Below are 27,425 nucleotides of genomic sequence, written 5' to 3' on the forward strand. Positions count from 1 at the left end.
GTAGTAGTAGTAGTAATGATGGTAGTTGTAGTAATGATGATGGTAGTTGTAGTAGTAATGATGGTGGTAGTAGTTGTAGTAATGATGATGGTAGTTGTAGTAATGATGATGGTAGTTGTAGTAATGATGATGGTAGTAGTAGTAATGATGATGGTAGTAGTAGTAATGATGATGGTAGTAGTAGTAATGATGATGGTAGTAGTAGTAATGATGATGGTAGTAGTAGTAATGATGATGGTAGTAGTAATGATGATGGTAGTAGTAGTAATGATGATGGTAGTAGTAGTAATGATGATGGTAGTAGTAATGATGATGGTAGTAGTAGTCGTAGTAGTAGTAGTAGTAATGATGATGGTAGTAGTAGTAATGATGATGGTAGTTGTAGTAGTAGTAGTAATGATGATGGTAGTAGTAGTAGTAGTAGTAGTAGTAGTAGTAGTAATGATGATGGTAGTTGTAGTAGTACTAGTAGTAATGATAATGGTAGTTGTAGTAGTAATGATGATGGTAGTTGTTGTAGTAGTAGTAATGATGATGGTAGTTGTTGTAGTAGTAGTAGTAGTGATGGTGGGTAGTAGTAATGGTGATGGTAGTTGTAGTAATGATGATGGTAGTTGTAGTAGTAGTAGTAGTAATGATGATGGTAGTTGTAGTAGTAGTAATGATGATGGTAGTTGTAGTAGTAATGATGATGGTAGTTGTAGTACTGATGCAATGGTGAAGATGACAGTTATTTAGTTATAGATTAATTTTCCATGTTCAGCCTTTTATATTTATTACATTTCTAATATATTGTTGTTATTTTGGTATTTAATTTTGTATCATTATTTACTACCATTTTATATTATTATTTGTTATTGCTAATCATTTTATTACAATGTATATTGTATACAATGTTGCCTTGTTCATGCCAATAAAGCAGATTGAATTTGAGACACCAGTTTATAGTGTGGCGTTGCATCGTGCCTGAGAACAGCCTTAAGACGTGGTATATTGGCCATATACCACAACCCCTCGTGTCTTTTTGCTTAATTATAAACTGGTTACAGTAGTTATTGGTTAACCCCATACACTACACTACAAAATCATTCTGTCCGTCAACACATACAGTATGTTCAGTGATGAAGACACAGACACCTCAAAACAGAGGAGGGGGAGGATTTTAAGAGAGCACCCATTAGGAGGAAAGAGACTGTTGGAGGAGGAGACTTACAAGCACACAGCCACCAGGCAGACGGCCGGGTTGGGGTTCCACGCCACGCTCTTCACAGCTCCGCCCACCTCCAGAGTCTTCATGCAGCGCCCTGTGTTGACCTCCCAGAAGCGCACCGTGAAATCGTCTGAGCCTGGAGGGAGAGAGAGGGTCAAAGGTCAGACTACAGGGTTAACATGGGGCCCTTAACAGCAATGTGTGTGTGTGATTGTGTGAGGGAATGTGTATGCGAGCGTGCGCAAGCGTAAGTGTGTGTGCCTGTGTTCATACATGCATCACAGTCACACTTACGCCAGTCAGTAAGATGGTCAGCTCAGCCCCAGCAGCAGCAGGTGTGGTCTCCGGACACCGCGCGTCGTTGAGTTACCACAGCGTGAAAGTCTTAAAGTGGCTCATAAATAAACTGGGAAAGCTCTGAGCTAGCAGGCTGACGAACCTCAATGAGAGGGGAGCAGAAACTAAATGGTGGTAGGACGGAGGAGGAGGAGGAGGAGGAGAGTAGAGGAGGAGTAGAACAGAGGAGGAGAGTAGAGGATGAGTAGAGTAGAGGATGAGTAGAGTAGAGGATGAGTAGAGTAGAGTAGAGTAGAGTAGAGGAGGAGGAGGAGGAGGAGGAGAGTAGAGGAGGAGTAGAACAGAGGAGGAGAGTAGAGGAGAGTAGAGGAGGAGGAGAGTAGAGTAGAGGAGAAGGGTAGAGTAGAGGAGGAGAGTAGAGGAGGAGGAGAAGGAGAGTAGAGGAGAAGGGTAGAGTAGAGGAGGAGAGTAGAGGAGGAGGGGAAGGAGAGTAGAGGAGGAGGAGAGTATAGGAGGATGGGGAGGAGAGTAGAGGAGGAGAGTAGAGTAGAGGAGAAGGGTAGAGTAGAGGAGGAGGGGAAGGAGAGTAGAGGAGGAGGAGAGGAGAGTAGAGGAGAAGGGTAGAGTAGAGGAGGAGAGTAGAGGAGGAGGAGAAGGAGAGTAGAGGAGGAGGAGAGTAGAGGAGGAGGGGGAGGAGAGTAGAGGAGGAGAGTAGAGTAGAGGAGAAGGGTAGAGTAGAGGAGGAGAGTAGAGTAGAGGAGGAGGAGAAGGAGAGTAGAGGAGGAGGAGAGTAGAGGAGGAGGGGGAGGAGAGTAGAGGAGGAGGAGAGTAGAGTAGAGGAGAAGGGTAGAGTAGAGGAGAAGGGTAGAGTAGAGGAGGAGAGTAGAGGAGGAGGAGAAGGAGAGTAGAGGAGGAGGGGAGTAGAGGAGGAGTAGAGTAGAGGAGAAGGGTAGAGTAGAGGAGGAGAGTAGAGGAGGAGGAGAAGGAGAGTAGAGGAGAAGGGTAGAGTAGAGGAGGAGAGTAGAGGAGGAGGAGAAGGAGAGTAGAGGAGGAGGAGAGTAGAGGAGGAGGGGGAGGAGAGTAGAGGAGGAGGAGAGTAGAGGAGGAGGAGAGTAGAGGAGGAGGAGAGTAGAGGAGGAGGGGGAGGAGAGTAGAGGAGGAGGAGAGTAGAGGAGGAGGGGGAGGAGAGTAGAGGAGGAGGAGAGTAGAGTAGAGTAGAGTAGAGGGGGAGGAGAGTAGAGGAGGAGGAGAGTAGAGTAGAGGAGAAGGGTAGAGTAGAGGAGGAGAGTAGAGTAGAGGAGGAAGAGAGTAGAGGAGGAGAGTAGAGGAGGAGGAGAAGGAGAGTAGAGGAGAAGGGTAGAGTAGAGGAGGAGAGTAGAGTAGAGGAGAAGGGTAGAGTAGAGGAGGAGGAGAGTAGAGGAGGAGGGTAGAGTAGAGGAGAAGGGTAGAGTAGAGGAGGAGAGTAGAGTAGAGGAGAAGGGTAGAGTAGAGGAGGAGAGTAGAGTAGAGGAGAAGGGTAGAGTAGAGGAGGAGAGTAGAGTAGAGTAGAGGAGGAGGAGAGTAGAGGAGGAGAGTAGAGGAGGAGGAGAAGGAGAGTAGAGGAGAAGGGTAGAGAAGAGGAGGAGAGTAGAGTAGAGGAGAAGGGTAGAGTAGAGGAGGAGAGTAGAGGAGGAGGGGGAGGAGAGTAGAGGAGGAGGAGAGTAGAGTAGAGGAGAAGGGTAGAGTAGAGGAGGAGAGTAGAGGAGGAGGAGAAGGAGAGTAGAGGAGAAGGGTAGAGTAGAGGAGGAGAGTAGAGGAGGAGGAGAAGGAGAGTAGAGGAGGAGGAGAGTAGAGGAGGAGGAGAGTAGAGGAGGAGGGGGAGGAGAGTAGAGGAGGAGGAGAGTAGAGTAGAGGAGAAGGGTAGAGTAGAGGAGGAGAGTAGAGGAGGAGGAGAAGGAGAGTAGAGAGGGGGAGAGTAGAGGAGGAGGGAGAGGAGAATAGAGGAGGAGGAGAGTAGAGTAGAGTAGAGTAGAGTAGAGGGGGAGGAGAGTAGAGGAGAAGGGTAGAGTAGAGGAGGAGAGTAGAGTAGAGGAGGAGGAGAAGGAGAGTAGAGGAGGAGGAGAGTAGAGGAGGAGGGGAGTAGAGGAGGAGTAGAGGAGGAGGAGGAGAGTAGAACAGAGGAGGAGAGTAGAGGAGTAGAGGAAGGTAGAGTAGAGTAGGAGGAGAGTAGAGGAGGAGGAGGAGGAGGAGAGTAGAGGAGGAGGAGGGGGAGAGTAGAGGAGGAGGAGAGTAGAGGAGAAGGGTTAGAGTAGGAGAGTAGAGGAGGAGGAGAGTAAAGGAGGAGAGTAGAGGAGGAGGAGGAGGAGGGGAGTAGAGGAGGAGGGGGAGGAGGAGAGTAGAGCAGGGGAGTAGAGGAGGAGGGGAGTAGAGGAGGAGGGGAGTAGAGGAGGAGGGGGAGGAGGAGAGTAGAGCAGGGGAGTAGAGGAGGAGGGGAGTAGAGGAGGAGGGGAGTAGAGGAGGAGGGGGAGGAGGAGAGTAGAGCAGGGGAGTAGAGGAGGAGGGGAGTAGAGGAGGAGGGGAGTAGAGGAGGAGGAGAGTAGAGGAGGAGGGGAGTAGAGGAGGAGGAGAGTAGAGCAGGGGAGTAGAGGAGGAGGGGAGTAGAGGAGGAGGAGAGTAGAGGAGTTACAGGGGTTTAGGAGTTAGTGGGGGTTTAGTTGATGGGGAGGCTGTGTTGATGAATAATAGTGATATACAGTAACAGGGGGAAAGAGCAGATAAAACCTAAAGGTAATGTAGCTTATCTTTATCTCAAAAATAGAATATACACCTCTTCACTACATTATCAATACCTTGTGTGAGTGTGTGGTTCACATGCGTTAAAAGTTATCTGTGTGAGTGTGTATAATACACATCATAAGTAGCCAGACATGACGGGTCGGGACAGATTTCCTGGCCAGCCTACTGCTCATCAGCTGAGTGAAAACAGACGCTCTCTCTGCCTCTCCAACTGTCGGTCACAATGTGTGCATCCCCAAATGGCACCCTATTCCCTATATAGTGAACTAGTTTGGACCAGAGTCCATAGGGCCTCGTGGGACACAGCCAATGACACATCACGGGCCTCTCTGCACACACTAACTCACTAATGCCTTCTGGGAGCGCATGCAGTATCACAGACTACAGCCAAAGGATCATTTGCATTTGACAGGCTTCTTCTCTGCCACTATACCTCTACGGGCTCCATCTACATGTACCTCCGTCTACATGTACCTCCGTCTACATCCGCCTCCGTCTACATCCACCTCCGTCTACATCCACCTCCGTCTACATCCACCTCCGTCTACATCCACCTCCGTCTACATCCACCTCCGTCTACATCCACCCCCGTCTACATGTACCCCCGTCTACATGTACCCCCGTCTACATGTCCCCTCGTCTACATGTACCTCCGTCTACATGTACCTCCGTCTACATCCACCCCCGTCTACATGTACCCCCGTCTACATGTACCCAGTCTACATCCACCTCCGTCTACATCTACCCCCGTCTACATCTACCCCCGTCTACATCTACCCCCGTCTACATCTACCCCCGTCTACATCTACCCCCGTCTACATCTACCCCCGTTTACATGTACCCCCGTCTACATGTACCTCCGTCTACATGTACCCCTGTCTACATGTACCCCCGTCTACATGTACCCCCGTCTACATGTACCCCCGTCTACATCTACCTCCGTCTACATGTACCTCCATCTACATGTACCTCCGCCTACATGTACCTCCGTCTACCTCCATCTACATGTACCTCCATCTACATGTTATGGACATGGAGAGGTTGTATTTCTAGTAACCTCCTGTATTGGTCTATTAGGAGCCATTGCTCAGTGAGATTTCTCAACCTTTCTTTTGGACAATACTTTGGCATGAAAGAACTGTAGCGTCCGTTGCTCTTCCCTTTCCTGTTGAGGTTGGTTTGAGAAAGAAACATTCAGGTCCTAATCAGAACCCCAGGAGCCAATCGCTCCTTACTGCTGGCACACAATACGGACACCTGGGAACTCAGACTCTACGCAAACCAACCACCTTCGATAACACCACCACCGACGCTCAACCGCTCCAGCGTCAGAGTGAGAGGTAGTAGTAAAATAGTTTTATTTTAACTTCTATACCGGAACGCTCCATAAATGCAAGGAAAACACAGAGGGAAGAACAGATCCTGGACAGAGGGTGGAGTGTAATAACTCAAAAACCATAATCCATTTGAAGTACTGAGCTCTCTGGCAGAAACAGATATAGAACTTGAGGGACAGGCCCGACCCATCCGGGAGGTTGTATCCAGGGCTGCTGGTGGTTTAGAGACAGAGGGAAAGAGTGAGAGTCACATTGAGAGTGAGAGAACCCCGTCCGTCAGGCGGCACAGGCGTTGGAAAGGAATCACTAGTGTATGAGGAGAGGTCTAGAGCCGTGAAACCGTTAAGAAATCACAACTATGCTGTTCCTTTTCTACTGAGGGACTTCCTTCATTCATTCATTCAACCTCAATGGTTTACTCTGAAACACACCCAGGAGTGTGCTTACTCGCCTACTTGAGAATACGACAAGCAGAATATTTTTATGACAATCTGACATAAATACAAGGCTCTGTCACTGGACAGGATGAGAGCATTTAGCAAATGTAGGGAATAAAACTAAAACGGATGCGTGGTTTGTAAACCTCAGAGCACAGTTCAAGGCTCAGTTGTCGAGGGCAAACCACAATGTAAGTCAACAGATGGGAGCAGCGCTATTGGTCAGCACGATCAACTGAGGCTCCAGGGGGAGGTACTTTGATGGACTGGGGACTTTCTAGGACACCTTGGTTTGAAAGCCCAGGTCGTAACAGCATTACACTCCTCTCCTCTTTCTAGGACACCTTGGTTTGAAAGCCCAGGTCGTAACAGCATTACACTACTCTCCTCTTTCTAGGACACCTTGGATTGAAAGCCCAGGTCGTAACAGCTTTACACTCCTCTCCTCTTTCTAGGACACCTTGGATTGAAAGCCCAGGTCGTAACAGCATTACACTCCTCTCCTCTTTCTAGGACACCTTGGATTGAAAGCCCAGGTCGTAACAGCATTACACTCCTCTCCCCTTTCTAGGACACCTTGGATTGAAAGCCCAGGTCGTAACAGCATTACACTCCTCTCCTCTTTCTAGGACACCTTGGTTTGAAAGCCCAGGTCGTAACAGCATTACACTACTCTCCTCTTTATAGGACACCTTGGATTGAAAGACCAGGTCGTAACAGCATTACACTCCTCTCCTCTTTCTAGGACACCTTGGTTTGAAAGCCCAGGTCGTAACAGCATTACACTACTCTCCTCTTTATAGGACACCTTGGATTGAAAGACCAGGTCGTAACAGCATTACACTCCTCTCCTCTTTCTAGCGCCAAACAAAAACAGACCTGCGAATCAATATCCAAATGATGATTGCAGGTTTTGGCCTAAGTATGAACCCTGTAATGGCAGTAAGTAGAAGTGGAACACAACACAATGGTGACCATCTGTGTGAGCACCAAATGACACAGCCAACCAGCTGTCACAAAAACATGTCCATCAGTTAATGGTAGGTAGCCTCTTGGTAGTGTTGTTGCTCTCTGGTTTACAGGGCTGTGTTCTTCCTGTTGTGGAGCGAGCGAGACAAAGAAAGAAAGAGAAAAAGAAAGAAAGAGAGAGAGCGAGAACGAGAGAGAGCGAGAATGAGAGAGAGCGAGAACGAGAGAGAGCGAGAACGAGAGAGAGCTAGAGAGAATGAGAGAGAGAACAAGAAAGAGAGAGCGAGAACAAGAGAGCGAGAACGAGATAGAGAGCGAGCGATCGCTAGAGAGAGCGCTAGAGAGAACGAGAGCGAGAGAGAGCGAGCGAGAAAGCAAAAACCAGAGACCAGCTAGTGGAGTTCAACTAACCGTGTCTGTGATGTCCCAAGTCTGACCCAGTGGGCTACATCTATAAGAGACATCCCTGTTATGTACTTCCATAAAAATTATTCCAATCCTGGCCGGCGTGTGGAGCGAAGAATTCCATCCTTCCCAGTCCTCCCCACCAGGGAAGGGTTGAAGGTTCAGCCCTAGTCAGATTTCAGAGGGAACGCTGCCTGTCAGGGAGGCTGGAGCTGGAGGAGCTGCCATTGCACCACGCAAACTATTGTGGCCACATCATTAGTAGGGAATGTGGAGCCGGGAACACCAGAACCCAAGTTTGTTTACTGCTGGGAGTGTGGGTGTGAATATACCGTACACAGAGTCAAACCCCAGGGCAACCCAGGATGCTCAGTACAATGTACTGCTTGTGTCCCAAATTGTACCCTATTCCCTACGTAGCGCACTACTTTGACCAGAGCCCTATGGGTGCCATTGGGTGCCACAAAATGAAAAATAAGCAGCACTATCAAGGCTATGAAACGAATTCTAGTCCTGAGAGAATGCTCTGAGTAGGGTCGGTCATCATCATGTTTTACAGGTTTGGACGTGCCCAGACAGACAGTCCTCTATCTAGAGGCAGGGCAGGTCAAAGTCATTATTAAAAGTCACCACACACTTATATGGAATGAATTATCTGTGAACCCTAACACAATAGGAAAGCAAAGTGGTGGGGGGTGAGGGTGGTAGGGGGCGGCGGCTGCAATTCCTAGGAGGTTGTCAACTGCCATTTTTACTGTGGGAAAGAGGGCTTTACGACTGGTTGAATATATTTTACTGCTAGATAAAAGAGTGGCACTGACTGTAGTGGTTTTGCATATGGGCCTTAATGAAATCCTTTGTTATGGACGACTTAACAGATATTGACACTAAATGGCTGCCTCGCAGCCTCGCTCACTCATTCCCTCCTTCCTTCTTCTCCTCTATCTTTCTCTGACTCGCCCACGTCACCTCCCTCCCTCTCCAAGGGCCTGTTACAGCTGTGAACGGAAAATGAATCAAATCAGGTGTAACGGCCAACATTTTGGAGTTCTATCAGAAGGCTATTGACCCACCTTTCGGTGTTTAAATGAAACTACACATCATACAGTATGAATAACAGGACAGTATGACTCCATGGCTTGGGGAAGAGGATTCCCATTCCTGTCGTCGAAGAGTAAGGCCAGGGAACAAAGACTATTTAGAAAAGTTATCGATTGTTATTAAAAGTTATAAAAATTGACGTGACCATTTTACATTATATATTTTTTGGTGCACAGATGATAAATCCCCTGTGCTCTATTCATACTGTACAGTATCTAGAATACTAGCAATAATCCAACCTATTCAGACTACGATAGGCCTTAGTCCTGGTACGGAATAAAGACTTTCCCAGACATACAGTAATACCGCATGCCTGTGGAAAGACACAGCCACCTTAGTTTTATATGAGCAAGGCCTTTACTTCATATCTGACAGTGTGCCCCAGGCCCAGACCATATTAAACTGATGGAAACTATACAACACTGAGTGAGCAGTCCACAGACGCTCCTTCCTGAACCTCACCTCCATCTTATTCAATTCACTTCCATGTATATCAAGTTACCTCTTTCAATGGTACACATCATTTTACTGGTAAGAATCTTCAGTCAATGCGATGTGCATAATAACATTGCTTCGGTTTTGCCTGCTACCCTTCATCACAGAAATCCAAACCACAAGGGATGATTTTCTACATAGCACCAACATTAACAACCTAAGTAAAGTCGTAGCCTATTGTTCTCTGCCTGACTGTGGCTGTAGAGAAAAGACAGGCAGCCAGAAGCTATAAAAGACACAAAGACAATTTGCGTCTTGGATGGATGAAGGGAAAGGAGACACACGAGGAGATCTGTGATTGATTTATCATCCTAGATGTGTTCCAGTAAGTATGGCCGCCGAGCTGCAGAGCCTAAATGCATCTGTGCTCATCTCCTGGTCTGTAAACCCTGGATTCTTTCCAGCCTCTCTGATCCAGACAGGCCCAGTACGGGTCACCTGTCTTACGCTACACATCTCAGCACTGCCTGGAGAACAATGACATCATTGCTCAAGTTTTGGGGGATGATGTAAGCAGTCAGTTAGCTACTGACTCAGAAAGAGCAAGACAGTTCGCTACTGACTCAAACAGGCAAAATGAAGAAAAGGAGTGCCAGGGAGACAGTTAGCTACTGACTCAAACAGGCAAAATGAAGAAAAGGAGTGCCAGGGAGACAGTTAGCTACTGACTCAAACAGGCAAAATGAAGAAAAGGAGTGCCAGGGAGACAGTTAGCTACTGACTGAGAAAATTGCCAACTGAAGAGCGAGCCAAACAGTCAGAGACGTTACTACATCACATTGATGAATAGTGAGTTAACACATACCTGAGACCAGCCACTGGCCGGTGGGAGACGCACTGATGGAGCGCACCAGACTGGTGTGGCCACGGTACACCTATTGAGAGAACACATCATTAAGGTCATGATTGGTGCCCACTTAATATACATTTTTAAACCCATCAGGTACATTTCCAATCAAATATCACACACAGAAATTCAGATTCAGTGGCTGACCTACCAGAGACATAGTGGTGGGGAAGGGCTGCAGGTCCTTGGGTTTGGGCAGCTTGGGGATCAGATCTTCTGGATTCACATTCACCTGTGGAGACGAATTGAGATGAATAGAGTTGAGTCACGAGTGGAGAATCACCTAATTGATCTGACAATATAGAGGTCCTTCTAAATGAGCCACATAGCTTCACTTATGAGTATCTTCAAAACAAATATTTACAGAATGCACACCAACAAAGTCCCTCTATTATAAAAATGATTCCGGCAACTGGTTAACTATGAACTATTTAGCTAGACATTCAGGCGGGGTCTGTAGTCTCACCCTCATCTTGCGCTGGCGGGGACACAGGTAAAGGTCAAGGCAGCGTTCGAAGCGCTCGTGGATGAAACGGGAGAAGGCGGGCACGGCCCTCAGACAGGAGTGTTTCTGGGGGAGGAACGGGAGCTTCCTGTCTTCTGCATCCTGCTGCTCCCACACCAGTCTCTGACAGGGGGAGGAAGAACCAATGGTTAGCCTAACTGTATACTGATGACTGGTCTGTGTACTGGTTAATGATTGGTCTGTATACTAATGACTGGTCTGTGTACTGGTTAATGATTGGTCTGTATACTAATGACTGGCTGATAAGTTATGAATGATTGGTCTTTCTACTGTAGCTAATGAGGGATTAACAAAATGTTTCAGTTGATCTATGCTACTATGCCTACAGTATATAGTGCAAGCCAATTTACTATAGACAAAGTTATGGTATTTCAAGAGTGGCACTTATGTATGATGTACACTACCATTCAAAAGTTTGGGGTCAAAAAATCTAATTATGTCCATTAAAATAACATAAAATTGATCAGAAACACAATGAAGACTTTGTTAATGTTTTAAATGACTATAATAGCTGGAAACGGCTGATTTTTAATGGAATATCTACGTAGGCGTACAGAGGCCCATTATCAGCAACCATCACTCCTGTGTTCCAATGGTACGTTGTGTTAGCTAATCCAAGTTTGACATTTTAAAAGGCTAATTGATCATTAGAAAACTCTTTTGCAATTATGTTAGCACATCTGAAAGCTATTGTCCTGATTAAAGAAGCAATAAAACTGGCCTTCTTTAGTTGAGTATCTGGAGCATCAGCATCTGGAGCATCAGCATCTGTGAGTTTGATTACAGGCTCAAAATGTCCAGAAACAAATGTTTCTTCTGAAACTCGTCAATATTTTCTTATTCTGAGAAATGAAGGCTATTCCATGCGAGAAATTGCCAAGAAACTGAAGATCTCGTACAACGCTGTGTACTACTCCCTTCACAGAACAGCGCAAACTGTCTCTAACCAGAATAGAAAGAGGAGTGGGAGGCCCCGGTGCACATCTGAGCAAGAGGACAAGTACATTAGAATGTCTAGTTTGAGAAACAGACGCCTCACATATCCTCAACTGACAGCTTCATTAAAATAGTACCCACAAAACACCCGTCTCAACGTCAACAGTGAAGAAACGACTCCGGGATGCTGGCCTTCTAGGCAGAATTCCTCTGTCCAGTGTCTGTGTTCTTTTGCCCATCTTAATCTTTTATTGGCCAGTCTGAGATATGTCTTTTTCTTTGCAACTCTGCCTAGAAGGCCAACATCCCTGAGTCGCCTCTTCACTGTTGACGTTGAGACGGGTGTACTATTTCATGAAGTTGCCAGTTGAGGATATGTGAGGCGTCTGTTTCTCAAACTAGACATTCTAATGTACTTGTCCTCTTGCTCAGATTTTCTTTCAAAAACAAGGACATTTCTAAGTGACAAGGACATTTCTAAGTGACAAGGACATTTCTATAGTTATACAGCAAGTAACTGCATGTGTTTCACGATCAGTTAAAATCAATTGATCATGTCATTTCAGAAAAGTCAGGGTAGCCTCACGATACATCTCAATATTGGCCACCAATATTGGATATTTGAGTGATCTAATAAAAGTGAACTCTACCTGAAAATACCTGAGTGGTTTAGGTTAATTTCCCATGCTTTGTGGGCTCTGCCTGTCAAGCAGCAGAAGGGTACATTTGCCGATGTACTGTTTGCTGATAATGTTTACTTTACAAGCTACCGGTAGAAACTTTGTAAAGTTGGCTAAACATAGTGATAAGTACAACTAATGTACTTTATCTACAACCAACGTAGGCATACCTAGCGTTATTAGCTAACATTATCCCATTTCAACATGGTTTTTAACAGTATTTAATCATGATTGCCGCTGACAGACATGATAGGATACATTGACTGATGGACTTCAAATTGGCTAACTAGCTAATAACAGATCACATCATGGCTAGCTGACAAGTTAACTTTCAGGGGATAAACTAGATGGCTTGATTTGCTTGCCATCTATAGTGGTGACAACAGTAGTCCGACAGACAACTTTACCAGGACGAGTACTTGCCGTTGTCAAGCTCTTTCCAAAAGCCTAATCTCTGATGAAGCCAGCTAAATGACACCATCTAGCTACATGTTAATAGCAAGCTAATTCCAAATGGGACAGGCTACCCTAAAGTATCTGAAAATACATGATCAATTGATGTTTACTGATCATGAAAAGCATGCAGTTGCTTGCTGTATAACTCTGATAGAGCTAAATGTGGAATAATCTGAAATGTGGAGTTATGACTGATTTTCAAGAAGTGATTATATTAAAACCAAATAGTTGTAATATCTAATGACCACTCCCCTGAAAAGGGCAGATATTTGTTAAATTGAACACTCTGCACCGTATTGTGACGTTTTATTGATCACGACTTATACTACTACAAACACTATGAAAAGCATTTACCTCTTCCTCTGTGAGCAGGTACTCAGGCGGAGGGTTGTAGGACTCCTCGTGTCCGGGCAGCCTCATCTTGGGGGCGGGAACGTGCATCTTGTGGCGCCCCAGTATGGCATTGGGGTCCTCCTTGGCCCACAGGTCGTAGTACTGAGGGGTGGTCTCTTTGGGCTTACGGGGCTTGATCCAACCCATCTTTATGGCATGGACCAGCTTCGAAACCTGGGAGAGGGAGAGAGGACAACAGTAGTGGTGAAACTTAAGTGTGTGTGTGTGTGTGTGTGTGTGTGTGTGTGTGTGTGTGTGTGTGTGTGTGTGTGTGTGTGTGTGTGTGTGTGTGTGTGTGTGTGTGTTTGCGTAAACACGAACGTACAAAAATTCAATCACACAGTATTAAAATTGGGGAGAATGTGCTCTGCTTCGTAAAATATAAAAGACTAACTTGATTAATGAGTGGAATAAAATCAAGCCGACATTAATAGAAAGTATTGCTGGGCTAATAAAGCTACGGTTTCTATCTTTTTATTGTTGAGGGTTTGGGAGGGGTGGGTCTCTAAGCCTCCAATTTCAGAACCCCCATTATAACACAATTTCACCTCCACTTCCACTATGCAGGGATCATTACATTCTAACACGTGTGAGCAGTTAGGATTCAAACTGGTGGTAACGCCTGCTATATATTTATTGTAAATATATATTAGCAGCATAAAACATGAAGCTTTTGAGTGAGCAGAGAGGAACAGAGAATGGGGAGAGAGAGAACAAGAGGAAAATAGAGAGTTTGAGAGGTAGACAGAGATGGTGTGTAAGAAAGAAAGAGACCTACCTTCTCCTTCTCTATGAGTGAGGGGATGAAGCTGCGTTTGTCCTGGGGCCTGTTGGTCACCGGATGGATCATGACCTCGTTGGTGAAGAAGTCCACGGACGGCTAAAAGATAAACACAGCATTTATCAGCGAGAAAAAGAGATTGTTTATACACAGTCGGCAGATGTTATCGCAGGTGCAGCAAAACACTTATGTTATTTAGCGCCAACAGTGCAGTAATACCTAGCAATACAAAACAAGACACACAATAATAAAAAATCATTAAAAATATATATCAGAATGAGCTAAATACATTTGGGACACACCCTGAAGTAAACAAAGTCTGCTAGGATTGAAGACAGACCCTTGTGAAACAAACGTCTGGGAAGCCCTAGATTAATAGACAGCCCAATTACTGTGGACTGGAATCATTGGACCAGCAAAGTCCAAGGCAGGTAGCTGATGACGACATCAGAGTTAGCCTGGTATTTTCTTATTTTACAGTCCTGGTGTTAAAAGTTTAAAAACACTTGTTTTTGCCCCTGACAAATGAGTTTATATGCCTCTGTAATAACTCTGGCATTAACGAGACTCCATGATAGCCATGACGCCATCTAGATTCTAGACACTACAGCAGTGGCTTCTCAATTCAACACTATTCATTTAAAACCTCTCCCGCAAACCCTGTTAACTGCAGCACAGGAGAACTCGCTCCTCTCCAGACATGGGTTCAACTACTATATGAAATCTGGCAAATACTTTGAGCGTTTGCTCCAGTCTGCCTGCAGTGCCAGTTGGGCGGGTTTGCAATTGTTGGACATTCCTACTGGTTCCATTGCAACATGCAACTCAATCAAATCACAGCTAAAGAATCTGAAATGATTTACGATTGTATTTGAACCCAGGTCTGCTTTCGGCTGACTTGTTCTAAGTGACGAGGAGTGGAGTGCAGACGAGGTTTGGGTTATGTGGAGAACATAAGTGGATGGGCTAATGAACTGAGGTCTAGTTTGCTCTAGTGGTTGCTATGCTTTAGCCATTATCTGCTCAGTCATTTAACAAAACAGAGCTGCCAGCCGTCAACACAGTCAAACCTGGGTCGTATTCACTAGGCACAAAAAATACAAATAAAAATGGACTGAAACAGAGAAGGAGTAGCAGAGTTGGTCCTATAAGAAACACTTGTTTTTCTTATTTTGTTGCAAAGCCTGTTGCTACGTTTGGCCCTAATGAATAGGACCCTGATACAGGCAGTGAGAGAGCAGTCATAAAGGTCTTTACCTCGTACTCGTTGAAGTTGACGTCGCCAAATTGACCCTTCTGGAGGCGGTGCACCAGGTCCACCTGCTCGTCTGTCAGACGAATGTCTGAGGCTGTCGTCTTGTCATGAACCGTACGCCTGGTGGAGGGGAGATGGAGGGAGAGAGACCAGATGTCAAAACAGGTTCACAGATACTCTTCTCCCAGAACAAAAGCACAGAGAAAGAAGAGCGAGCGTGCGTTAGAGAGAGGGTGTTCGAGAGAGAGAGAGAGGTAATCTGCTCCTTGTCATCTCACCAGTAGTCTGGGTTCTCCATCTTGTCCAGGAACTCATCCAGCTCGTCTTTGTTCCTGATGGGCTTAAAGATCTTCTTCCCGTCCAGGTTATAGCCGATGTGAGGGTAGTCCTGGTACCACTCCATGGGAACGTTGCCCACCGTGTTACGAATGTCCTAGGACAGAAAAGAGTGAGGAAGAGAAAGACATGTTCAATAACCTTGTTTAACAACACTTGAGGACAAGGTGTTTGTCTTCCCATTAGATTGCTTGCTCAGGGCTGTTGCAGTCCTTCATATCACTCTGGGCGAGTGGAATAAATAGTGGATTATACTGTTATGGGAGTAGAGTACAGTTTTTCTGGCCTGGAAACACTCACCCTCATCATACTTGTCCCATTTTCCTACATTTATGAATACCTTTGGCTGGATGAGGCCTTGGGGGGGGGGGGGGGGTAAAGGTGGGTGGTGGTGGGGTACAGGTGCAGGCCTGGCCTGGTAAATATACCTTGGCTCATTCTACATCCCGTTCTCATTCACAAACTGGCGGTAGGACTAGAAACCTGTTCTTAGACGATAGGACTTATTAAACCAAATGGGTAGTCTGAAAAAATACATTTCTTCGTCTGAGAAAACACACACACACACACACACACACACACACACACACACACACAGCTGAAAGCTCTCAGAAGTAGTGAGCCACTTTAAAGTGGGGCTGCACCTGTGAGTGATTTCAATAAAAAAAACCCTACCAGATCCAATTAGGAGGGAGTGGGCAGCCGTGTCACGCTTTTTCTCACAGCCAGCTGGGTAGACCCCTCCCACACACACAGTGCCCATCCTCAAAGCCCCCACTCATTACACACACACTGAATGGGCATTGGCCCTGCTCTATAGAACTACCTCTGAGTGAGGTGGAGGAGGTGGTGTCTCGTGTGATAAGGGTCATGCCAACATCAGCATATTCCAGACTGTGAACAAGCACGGACACGTCAATTGTGCTAGCAGTGTCTCCTCTTTGCAAGTTAGTGGATTTGTTGGCCCACAGTGTTGAAGTTCATGCAAGTATTACTGCACATAACCAAGGGAGCCAGAAGAACAGAAACAGGAGAAAAACTAAATGTGACACTTCCTTGTCTGGGAACACATTGTCTAACAGGCTGGTTGTTAATGGGGGACCTCTATAAAGGTCACCCTCGCTGGTTGGTTGCTGAGACCAAATCTCTAGTGAGCTATCAGCCTATGGCGACAACTACATGCTACTGCAAGAACAAAACATGTAGGCAATGATATAGCCGGCAGATTGTCAATGGTTCCGTACGGTGGTTTGCTAACCCTACGCCTAACCTTAGCCCTTGACGTAACATTTAACCAAACCTACTATCCCCAACCCTACCCTTAACCAGGCCGTTCCATCTCTAGGCATAACCATACATTTAGACCTACCGGTCCAATAACCACATCCAAAGACGTATGCAGCTAACTGCATCTCTCGCATTGATGTAGCCTGGTCTGCGCATTAATATGGCCTATTCTATTGCAAGACAAAGCACCTGAACATGGACTTGCAGTACACTCACAACAAGCTACACTGTACTAGACCCAGGCCCTTCACATCAAGCTACACTGTACTAGACCCAGGCCCTTCACAACAAGCTACACTGTACTAGACCCAGGCCCTTCACAGCAAGCGACACTGTACTAGGCCCAGGCCCTTCACATCAAGCTACACTGTACTAGGCCCTTCACAAGCAGCTACACTGTACTAGGCCCTTCACAAGCAGCTACACTGTACTAGGCCCTTCACAAGCTACACTGTACTAGGCCCTTCACAAGCTACACTGTACTAGGCCTTTCACAACAAGCTACACTGTACTAGGCCCTTCACAAGCTCCACTGTACTAGGCCCTTCACAAGCTCCACTGTACTAGGCCTTTCACAACAAGCTACACTGTACTAGGCCCTTCACAACAAGCTACACTGTACTAGGCCCAGGCCCTTCACTTAAAGCTACAGTAAACTACTAAACAGAGGAGAATCACTCAGAAGAGAAGGATCAGCCAGCCCCCCACCAGGACAGCCTTGTGTTGCTCAGCCTGGGTGATGACACCCACCTGGCCTGATGGCCAGCCCCAACCCCCCTGGCCTGCCTCTCACACCACTGCCTTTCTGCTTCTCTGGGGCCTGGAGAACTGGAGGAGAGAGAGCGGAACAGGGCCAACGACAGACAAATGTTCCATTTCGCGAGCTCCAGAATTCACACAGACGACTTCTGGGCAAGCGATAGTTTCGGTCCGCAGGATCGAGTTTCACCGGAGAGTGGGCTCTCACCTCCTTCCAAAGCGCCGAGGGAGGAAGCGAGCGAAGCAAATGAGATTCAACGAGATGGGTTAAAATAGTGATTTATGGATTATTGTTCCGATGTGTCGCCAGAATGTTGACTCTGTTTTCTTAATCTGAATTTCCGAACGCACCCGTTTATTCTTTTACTACGGTAAGGATGACCCCAATACACACAATAATTGTATAACAGAAACTAGAAATTCAGCCCAAAATAATATACTTCAAATAGTCTAAGAACAATAGCGTCGAATCCCAGAGTTGACAAGCGCCAGTGGGAGTTAAAGCCTATTTATGGTTGAACCGAAATGTGGTCGGAGACGCCGTACGGAGGGTGTGAGGCAATTGCAGAGCCTCTGGAGGCCGTATTGACCTCCGTACCACATGTTGTAACAATGCGGAGGGCATAGCTCCGCATTGACATGATTGGTTGACGGTAGGATGGGGTGGGAGGTCCTGTATAAACACAAAGTCACTTCCTTGACAACAGCTCTGCGCTGCTCGCGAAATGCAAGAAGTATGAATGCCCTGACATTTACTTTCACCGGAAATGCTGCACGGCCAAAACCAGAAGAACAAAGACTGCTTACTCATACTCTACCATCCCACAGTCATGATGCCAAGACCACTCTGTCCATTCATCATAGCCCATTCATCCTGAATGGGAAGGAAAACGTACAGTAGGGCTATTCTTATATTGACCCGTAGTGTATTAGCTGGCTTTACCCAATGTTTTTTCAGCACTTACAAAAGGCTGCTTGTTGTCGCCTGGCTGGCTGCTGTTAAGCTGGGATGTCAGGACTGAGTGTCAGGCTGTGACTGCAGGGAGTGACTGCTGAACTGGTCAATGCTGTGGGCCTGAGAGGGCTGCGACTGTCAAGTCCAACACACTCATAACTGGACATTCTGTGTGTGTGTGTGTGTGTGTGTGCGTCCCTCGTCTGTATGTGCACGTGTATGTGTGCGTGTGCCTCAACCGGGACAGCACAGATAGGGACACACAAGACTTGACTCCGTACAGAGAGAGACTGCAGCGCACCACCTGCTTTCAATCGGCCAGCCAAACACGGGGCTTTATTAAGTGTCAGTCAGCCAGGCTGGGTTCTGTCAGGGTGAGGAGACTTCCATGGAAAATGTCATTAGATTGGATAGAGAGGCCTGCTTTGAATGGACCTCAATGCACAAAATGGTGCAGAGTGGGAAGGGAGGGAAGGGAGGAGAGGACCAGGGACTGTATTTATAAAGCCTCTCACAGTAGGAGTGCTGATATAAGATCAGGTCCCCCTCCTGTCCAAGTAACTATGTTTAACCGTATTCATCCCAGATCAACAGGTTCGGCTGAGGGTGGTATCCAGTACAGATGGAGGGTGTTGGTGGTCTAATATTGATTAAAACTTTTCCCCTGTCAGGTAGGTTCTTTCTTTACAATGTTTCAGCTGGTGTGTCCCAGCCAGCACACCCAATCCAGTGTCTTAACGAGATGACAACATCAAACAGACACCACTGCGTTCTCACAGATCTTACAGCGGGCGGAGTGCAACGTGACACCTCTCGTTTTCAGCAGGACCCACTCTTAAAAAAGCCCCCTCTGACCCCCTTCACTCCCAGTGTGTGTGTGTGTGTGTGTGACCCCCTCCCTCCTCAACACTGGGGCCACACCGTGGGTCTAACATGCTGGCCATTGAGTAACACTACACTGTGATAAGTCAACCAGCCTGATCACTGTACAGTCCTGTCATCACTATTATCAAGTCATTTATCATGTGAGAATTGAGAATGCTTAGCCACCTATTTCTCTTAAAGTGTAAGGAAATCACTTCTCACAGGCCTATGGGGAGAGACAACATGAGGGCGGGTGATGACACCATGAAATTAGATAGGACCAATGAGCCATTCATAACTGAATCATGACTTCTATGGTACTTGGTTCAGCTCCCAGTAAGTATTTAGAGTGCTTGAAAACCAGACAAAATTATACACCAAATAAATCTGCTAAGCCAATTGTTTTCAATGAGAACAATACGTTTGAAGAATGCAGAACTACCATGCATCTGTGTTGTATGGCATTTGGTTTGGCACCGGCCTCAGGAGTGGAAGGAAAACCATGGCAAACACATGCCAATGGGACAGCAGGTCCAATTAGAAAAGCATTCCAGGCGTGCCTTCATCCATACCTCTGATTATGCCAACCAGGATGCCCATCCGCCAGGGCGTGTAGCTGGCATGAGGTGGCGCTCAGCCTGCCATAGACAGGCCAACCAACTCTACCAGGTCCCAAAACTTCAGAACTCTCAACTAAAACGATCAATAACACTGAGGGAGGGAGGGAATACATAAAATGAGTAATTAACTACAATGACCATACTCCATTGTGCCGGTTCTTTCCAGCTCGGACAGAGATGTTTTTATTTCACCAGGTAGGCCAGTTGAGAACAAGTTCTCATTTACAACTGCGACCTGGCCAAGATAAAGCAAAGCAGTGTGACAAAAACAACGGAGTTACACATAAACGAACATAATAAAAAAATCTATGTACAGTGTGTGCAAATGTAGAAGAGTAGGGAGGTATGTAATAACTGGGCCACAGAGGCGATATAATTACAATTTAGCATTAACACTGGAGTGGTAGATGTGCAGAAGATGATATGCAAGTAGAGATACTGGGGTGCAAAAAAGCAAGAGGGTAGGTAAAAAAAAAAGAAAATGGGGATGAGGTAGGTGGGTGGGTTATTTACAGATGGGCTATGTACAGGTGCAATGATCGGTAAGCTGCTCTGACAACTGATGCTTAAAGTTAGTGAGGGAGATATAAGACTCCAGCTTCAGTGAGTTTTGCAATTCGTTCCAGTCATTGGCAGCAGACAACTGGAAGGAAAGGAGGCCAAAGGAAATGTTGGCTTTGGGGATGACCAGTGAAATATACCTGCTGGAGCGCGTGCTATGGGTGGGTGTTGCTATGGTGACCAGTGAGCTGAGATAAGGCAGGGATTTACCTAGCAAAGACTTATAGATGACCTGGAGCCAGTGGGTTTGGCGATAAATATGTAGTGAGGGCCAGTCAACGAGAGCATAGAAGTCGCAGTGGTGGGTAGTATATGGGGCTTTGGTGACAAAACGGATGGCACAGTAATAGACTACATCCAGTTTGCTGAGTAGAGTGTTGGGGGCTATTTTGTAAATTATGTCGCGGTAATCAAGGATCGGTAGGATAGTCAGTTTTACGATGGTATGTTTGGCAGCATGAGTGAAGGTTGCTTGTTGCAAAATAGGAAGCATATTCTAGATTTAATTTTGGATTGGAGATGCGAGTCTGGAAGGAGAATGTACAGTCTACCCAGACACCTAGGTATTTGAAGTTGTCCACATATTCTAGGTCAGAACCGTCCAGACTAGTGATGCTAGTCGGGTGGGAGGGTGCGGGCAGCAATCGTTTGAAGAGCATGCACTGGGAGGAGGTGCTCTTATTCTCCATGGACTTTACAGTGTCGCAAAACTTTTTGGAATTAGTGCTACAGGAAGCAAATTTCTCTTTGAAAAAGTTAGCCTTAGCTTTCCTAACTGACTGAGTATATTGGTTCCTGACTTTCCTGAAAAGTTGCATATCGCTGGGGCTATTCGTTGCTAATGCAGAACGTCACAGGATGTTTTTGTGCTGGTTAAGGGCAGTCAAGGGCTATATCTGTTCTTAGTTTTAAATTATTCTTTTTTTTTTTGAGTGGGCCATGCTTATTTAACCTCTCTTGGGTAGGGGGCAGTATTTTCACATCTGGATGAAAAGCGTGCCCAAAGTAAACTGCCTGTTACTCAGGCCCAGAAGCTAGGATATGCATATAATTGGTAGATCTGGATAGACAACACTAAGTTTCTAAAACTGTTAAAATTATGTATGTGAGTATAACATAACTGAAATGGCAGGCGAAACCCCAAGGACAACCCCCCCCCCCCAAATGTCAGGCTGTCACTTTTATTATAAAAGGCAAAATCCTCCCAGATTGCAGTTCTTAGGGCTTCCACTAGATGTCAACCATCTTTAGAAAGAGTTTCAGGCTGGTTTTTGGAAGAATGAGCCAGAAATTGTAGTTTTTCTAAGTGGCTCCCATTTTGGTGGCTCCCATATTAAACTGAGTTTGTATGGATATAAAGAAGGACATTATCGAACAAAAGGACCATTTGTGATGTAACTGGGACCTTTTGGAGTGCCAACAGAAGATCATCAAAGGTAAGGCATTTATTATTTAACTTTAAGAAGTTAAGATGGCGAAGAAAGCACTTTAAAAGAGCAACCAGGCATCCTCTACTGACAGGATCCTCTATCCTTCTAGGATACCCGGGCCAGGTTGATTAGAAAGGTCTGCTTGCTGAAGTGTTTTTGGGAGCATTTGACAGTGATGAGGGGTGATCGTTTGACCACAGACCCATTACGCACGCAGGCAATGAGGCAGTGATCGCTGAGATCCTGGTTGAAGACAGCAGAGGTGTATTTAGAGGGCAAGTTGGTCAGGATGATATCTAAGAGGGTGCCCATGGTTACAGGTTTAGGGTTGTACCTGGTGGGTTCATTGATCATTTGTGTGAGATTTAGGGAATCTAACTGAGATTGTAGGACAGCAGGGGTGTTAAGCATGTCCCAGTTTAGGTCACCTAACAGTACAAACTCTGAGGTTAGATGGGGGCAATCAATTCACATATGGTGTCCAGGGAACAGCTGGGGGCTGAAGGGGTCTATAACAAGCGGCAACGGTGAGACTGGTTTCTGAAAAGGTGGATTTTTAAAAGTAGAAAGGCAATTTTTTTAAAGCTAAAGGCATATTGAGCAGGGCTGGAGGCTCTACAGTGAAATAAGACAAAAATCACTAACCAAAACAGCAATAGACAAGACATATTGACATTAGGGAGAGGCATGTGTAGCCGAGCGATCATAGGGTCCAGTGAGTAGCTAGGCGAGCTGGAGACACTGTGATTCAGACAGCTTGCAGGCTGGGACTAGCAGATGGGCCACAGGGGGATGTAGCAACGGAAGAGCCTGTTGAAACCCCCTCGGACGGTTACGGTTACGGTATTGAAGCCCAGGAATTGTCTGATAGATCACTTCGGCTAGCCAGGAGATGGGCCTAGCTCCAGGCTAACTGGTGCTTGCGTCGGGACAGAGACGTTAGCCAGGAGTAGCCACTCAGATAGCAGCTAGCTAGCTGTGATGATCCAGTGTAAAGGATCAGAGCTTGCGGTAGGATTCCGGAGATGTGGTAGAGAAAAAGCATTCCGATATGCTCTGGATTGAACTATGTAGACTGGCAGGAATTGACCGGGCTGAGGCTGGCTGATGTCCGAGTTAACGGTGATGACCGCTAGCAGTGGCTAACTGACTACTAGCAACATTAGGTGAGGCCGGTTGCGGAGAGTATGTTCAGTCCGTAGATGGAAATTGAGATAAAAAATATCACAAATATATACGAAGAAAACTATATATACACGGGGCGGGACAAGACAAGACAGACGTCCGACTGCTACGCACGCCATCTTGGAATCATCTTGATGAATATACTTTTACGCCGGCTACTTTAGGTTAGATACACACTGACCGCATGAGAACGAGGAATGTACACAACACAATGAGAGGGATAGAGATACTTTCACGAACTATGCCTTATCTACTTTGAAAAACTAGTACAATGATTTTGTCAGACAGCGCTGCAGCATGCTTACACAGGCAAGCTAAATAGGATGATGAATGAAGACAGTACAATATGGGGATCACAGAGATTACATTGTGTGTCTGGCTGCTACTGCCTGAGGAGAAATTAGATGACTGAAATTGTATTTTCTATTGTATTTTCTATTGATGTCTACCCAATGTGGACCTGACAAAGACAATAGAAATATTCCATGATTTGGCAATTAAAATGTTCACTATTTTGGGGTTGGGGAATTTCCATTAAACGTAATGTTATTTAAATGCATTCTGAAAACCCTGATTATATAACTGATAATGCCCGAGAAGCTGGTGTTTAGAGTATACATTGGTGTGGGTGTTAGGCCAGAGATGAAGTCAATTTTTCCTCCAAACACAGGCTTCGGGGGCATTATCACCTTCATACAACAGTTTACCAACATATTCAATTAATGATTGATATATTTTCATTAAAAACATTGTTTTGATGAATTTATTCATACTATTTCATCCTTCCACAAGATATAGTCCTGACACAGATCTAGGGTTGCTAACCAAGCCCGCTGGTCGTTCGTTCTATCGGTTCAGTTGCCAGAGACGCAGCCCAGTTGTTAAGTATTTTTGTTCTAAATCTATGGACATGTTTGTTCTAAATGTTCCATTCTTATTCCTTGTTTGCTAGCTAGCCAACTTCGGCTAATTCAGTCACATCAAACACTGCAGCCAGAATAACAGCAGCGTAGCTGCATTTGACGTCAAACTGGGGCTAGATTGACAGCAAACTATCTGCATTTTCTAGTTTTCTATTGACATTTCTTTGTATGTGTGTCACCGGCCCCATAATGTAAAAGTGGAATTATCTTTAGATTTTAATGAAAAATGAAAAGCTGAAATGTCTTGAGTCAATAAGTACTCAACTCCTTTGTTATGGCAAGCCTAACGTTCAGGAGTAAAAATGTGCTTAACAAGTCACGTAATAAGTTGCATGGACTTTTTTTTACGACTACCTCAACTCTATACCCCACACATACAATTATATGTACGGCCCCCTTATTCAAGCAGTGGACTAGATTCAACCACAAAGACCAGGGAGGTTTTCCAACGCATCGCAAAGAAGGGCCCCTATTGGTAGATGGGTAGAAGAAAAAACAGACATTGAATATCACTTTGAGCCTGGTGAAGATAATTACACTTTGGATGGTGTATCAATACACAGTCACTACAAAGATACAGGCGTCATTCCTAACTCTGTTGCCGAATGGTGACTGTAAAACTGTTTGAGTATAATTGCTGTGATAGGAAAAAACAGAGGATGGATCAACAACAATACTAACTAAATGACAGAGTGAAAAGGAAGGAAGGTACAGAATAAAAATATTCCAAACCATGCATCCTGTTTGCAATAAGCCACTAAAGTGTCTAACTGCAAAACATGTGGAAAACAAATTACATTAGTTATGTCCTGAATACAAGGCGTTTGGGGAAAACAACACATTACTGAGTACCACTTCATATTTTCAAGAAATTCCACAAATGTATTTTTAACAAGGCACACTTGTTAATTGAAATGCATTCCAGTTGACTACCTTAAGAAGCTGGTTGAGAGAAAGCTTTGCACACTCTTGGGAGTCATCACGGCAAACGGTGGCTATTTGAAGTTTAACACTTTTTTGGTTCCTACATGATTCCATGTGTTATTTCATAGTTTATGTCTTCATTATTATTCTACAATGTAGAAAATAGTAAAAATAAAGAAAAACCATTGAATGAAAAGGTGTTCTAAAACTTTTGACCAGTAGTGTACACACACACACTTCATCTAGGTCACAACAAGACAAACAGTCCGCTTATACTAATAACACACAAACAATTATGTTCTTACAGTTACAGCAATATTCATGTAATGTCTGATGTGAACGGATCTCGAGGTCATGCCACAGCATCTCAATCGGGTTGAGGTCAGGACTCTGACTGGGCCAATCCAGAAGGAGTATTTTCATCTGTTGAAGCCATTCTGTTGTTGATTTACTTCTGTGTTTTGGGTCGTTGTCCTGTTGCATCAACCAACTTCTGTTGAGCGTCATTTGGAGGACAGATAGCCTTACATTCTCCTGCAAAATGTCTTAATACACTTTGGAATTCATTTTTCCGTCTTTGATAGCAAGCTGTCCAGGCCCTGAGGCAGCAAAGCAGCTCCAAACCATGATGCTCCCTCCACCATACTTTACAGTGGGGATGAGGTTTTGATGTTGGTGTTCTGTGCCGTTTTATCTCCACACATAGTGTTGTATGTTCCTTCCAAACAACTCAACTGTAGTTTCATCTGTCCACAGAATATTTTGCCAGTAGCACTGTGGAACATCCAGATGCTCTTTTGCTTACTTCAGACGTGTAGCAATATTTATTTTGGAAAGCAGTGGCTTCTTCAAATTTTGTTTGTGTTTTTTATAGGTCAGGGCAGCTCTAACCAGCATCTCCAATCTCATCTCATTGACTGGACTCCAGGTTAGCTGACTCCTGACTCCAGTTAGCTTTTGGAGAAGTCATTAGCCTAGGGGTTCACATACTTTTTCCAACCTACACTGTGAATGTTTAAATGATGTATTCAATACAGACAAGACAAATACAATAATTTGTGTGTTATTAGTTTAAGCACACTGCGTTTGTCTATTATTGTGACTTAGATGAAGATCAGACCAATTTATGCAGAAATCCAGGTAATTCGAAAGGGATCACATACTTTTTCTTGCCACTGTATGTGTGTGTGTGTGTGTGTGTGTATGCACACACAAGATTAATGGAGGGCTCACACACACACACGATTCTTCGAAGTCGCCACCTTTTGACTTGATAAGAGCTTTGCACAGTGACCCTGTCATAAGAGCCAGTTTCCTTATAGTGCTTGATGGTTTTTGCGACTACCCTTTGAAAGTTCTTAAAATTTTCAGGATTGACTGACCATCGTAGATTTAGCTGGTGGTACCCGTTATAACCTAACCGACCTCGAAAAGCACTAATTGCTCAGCACCAGCCCCTAGCCTACAGCTCTGGTTAAGGCCCCTAGCCTACAGCTCTGGTTAAGGCCCCTAGCCTACAGCTCTGGTTAAGGCCCCCAGACTACAGTTTTGGTTAGGGCCCCCAGACTACAGTTTTGGTTAGGGCCCCCAGACTACTGTTTTGGTTAAGGCCCCCAGACTACTGTTTTGGTTAAGGCCCCCAGACTACTGTTTTGGTTAAGGCCCCCAGACTACAGTTTTGGTTAGGGCCCCCAGACTACAGTTTTGGTTAGGCCAGGAGGTAGGACGGGTTAAATTAAGATGGTAACGCTGAGAGAGCAGACCAGCTGCGGTTGGTGGAGGAAAAAGCACAGGTCTCTCTCACTCTCTCCAGCCACCAGGAAGGAGGGAGCTCGCCTCACTTTTTCCACTCCGCTGACCTCTTCCTCCTCACAGTGGCTGGAATGCCTTGGCTGCAGGAATAACAGGAGGATTGCAGCATGGAATTTGGGGAAGAAGATGACTTCATTTTTCTTTGCAAAAAAATATATATTACTTTGTCATTTTTTATGGGCAAGAACACTAATAATTAGGCAACCAAGAGTCACACGTGAGAATGATAAATTCTATCCCTTCCCTTTTCATTGTTATCCTAGAGGTGATATAGCCTAGCGTAGTCAGTGTGCATTTGTAGGGCATTGATTGATAGTAGGCTACATATCAACACAGATGTGAACACAGAGGACGGACAAAAAGCAACTGAAACTGAAAGCAAAGTAATATCACTGCAGTCAGGAACTAGCTGATAACTAAGAATATTCCAATATTGGTGGAATAGCCTAATGCAGCCAAGTCCAGAGCAAATAATATTTTTTTGGGAACAGCCGGGCCTCAATCCCTGGTATCATATGAACACACTTAAGACCTGTCAAAATTGCAGGAAATTTGCTTTAAAACTGAAACATTTTAAAACAGTTTGGGGTTGCGAGGTGGGGGTTTGTTACTATGCCGATCAATGACAATACCCATCTGGACCTTTGCCACCCAGGAAATGTGTATGACCGAACCTTCTCAAATAGTACTTTAGTACCCGTGGCCTAATTGAAGAAACATTAAGGTGAGCACATAACGTTACAATTTTATCAGTCTCGGGAGTTTAGACAAAGTGACATCCAATAGCCTATTGCAGGGTTTCCCAAACTGCCTTAGCACTACACAGCTGATTCAAATAACCATCTCATTATCAGCTGTGTAGCGCTAGG

At 45.3% G+C, this 27,425-nt stretch overlaps 1 protein-coding gene across 2 annotated transcripts in view; it reads right to left on the reverse strand.

The window, feature by feature from the left end:
- Window positions 1–1,194: 1,194 nt before the first annotated feature.
- The window catches only part of LOC109903411 (ribosome biogenesis protein bop1), a 111,063-nt gene continuing 84,832 nt past the window's right edge, over window positions 1,195–27,425 (reverse strand). For both annotated transcript variants that reach the window (XM_031788872.1, XM_031788871.1), the window contains exons 4-11: window positions 15,179–15,333; window positions 14,903–15,020; window positions 13,643–13,744; window positions 12,826–13,038; window positions 10,340–10,501; window positions 10,025–10,105; window positions 9,832–9,901; window positions 1,195–1,346 (exon numbers count right to left, since the gene is read on the reverse strand). In XM_031788872.1, the coding sequence (XP_031644732.1) occupies window positions 1,210–1,346; window positions 9,832–9,901; window positions 10,025–10,105; window positions 10,340–10,501; window positions 12,826–13,038; window positions 13,643–13,744; window positions 14,903–15,020; window positions 15,179–15,333 (1,038 nt within the window). In that variant the 3' untranslated portion in view covers window positions 1,195–1,209. The remainder of the gene's footprint in view (window positions 1,347–9,831; window positions 9,902–10,024; window positions 10,106–10,339; window positions 10,502–12,825; window positions 13,039–13,642; window positions 13,745–14,902; window positions 15,021–15,178; window positions 15,334–27,425) is intronic.

Source organism: Oncorhynchus kisutch, linkage group LG14 (assembly GCF_002021735.2).
Source record: "Oncorhynchus kisutch isolate 150728-3 linkage group LG14, Okis_V2, whole genome shotgun sequence".
NCBI lineage: Eukaryota > Metazoa > Chordata > Actinopteri > Salmoniformes > Salmonidae > Oncorhynchus > Oncorhynchus kisutch.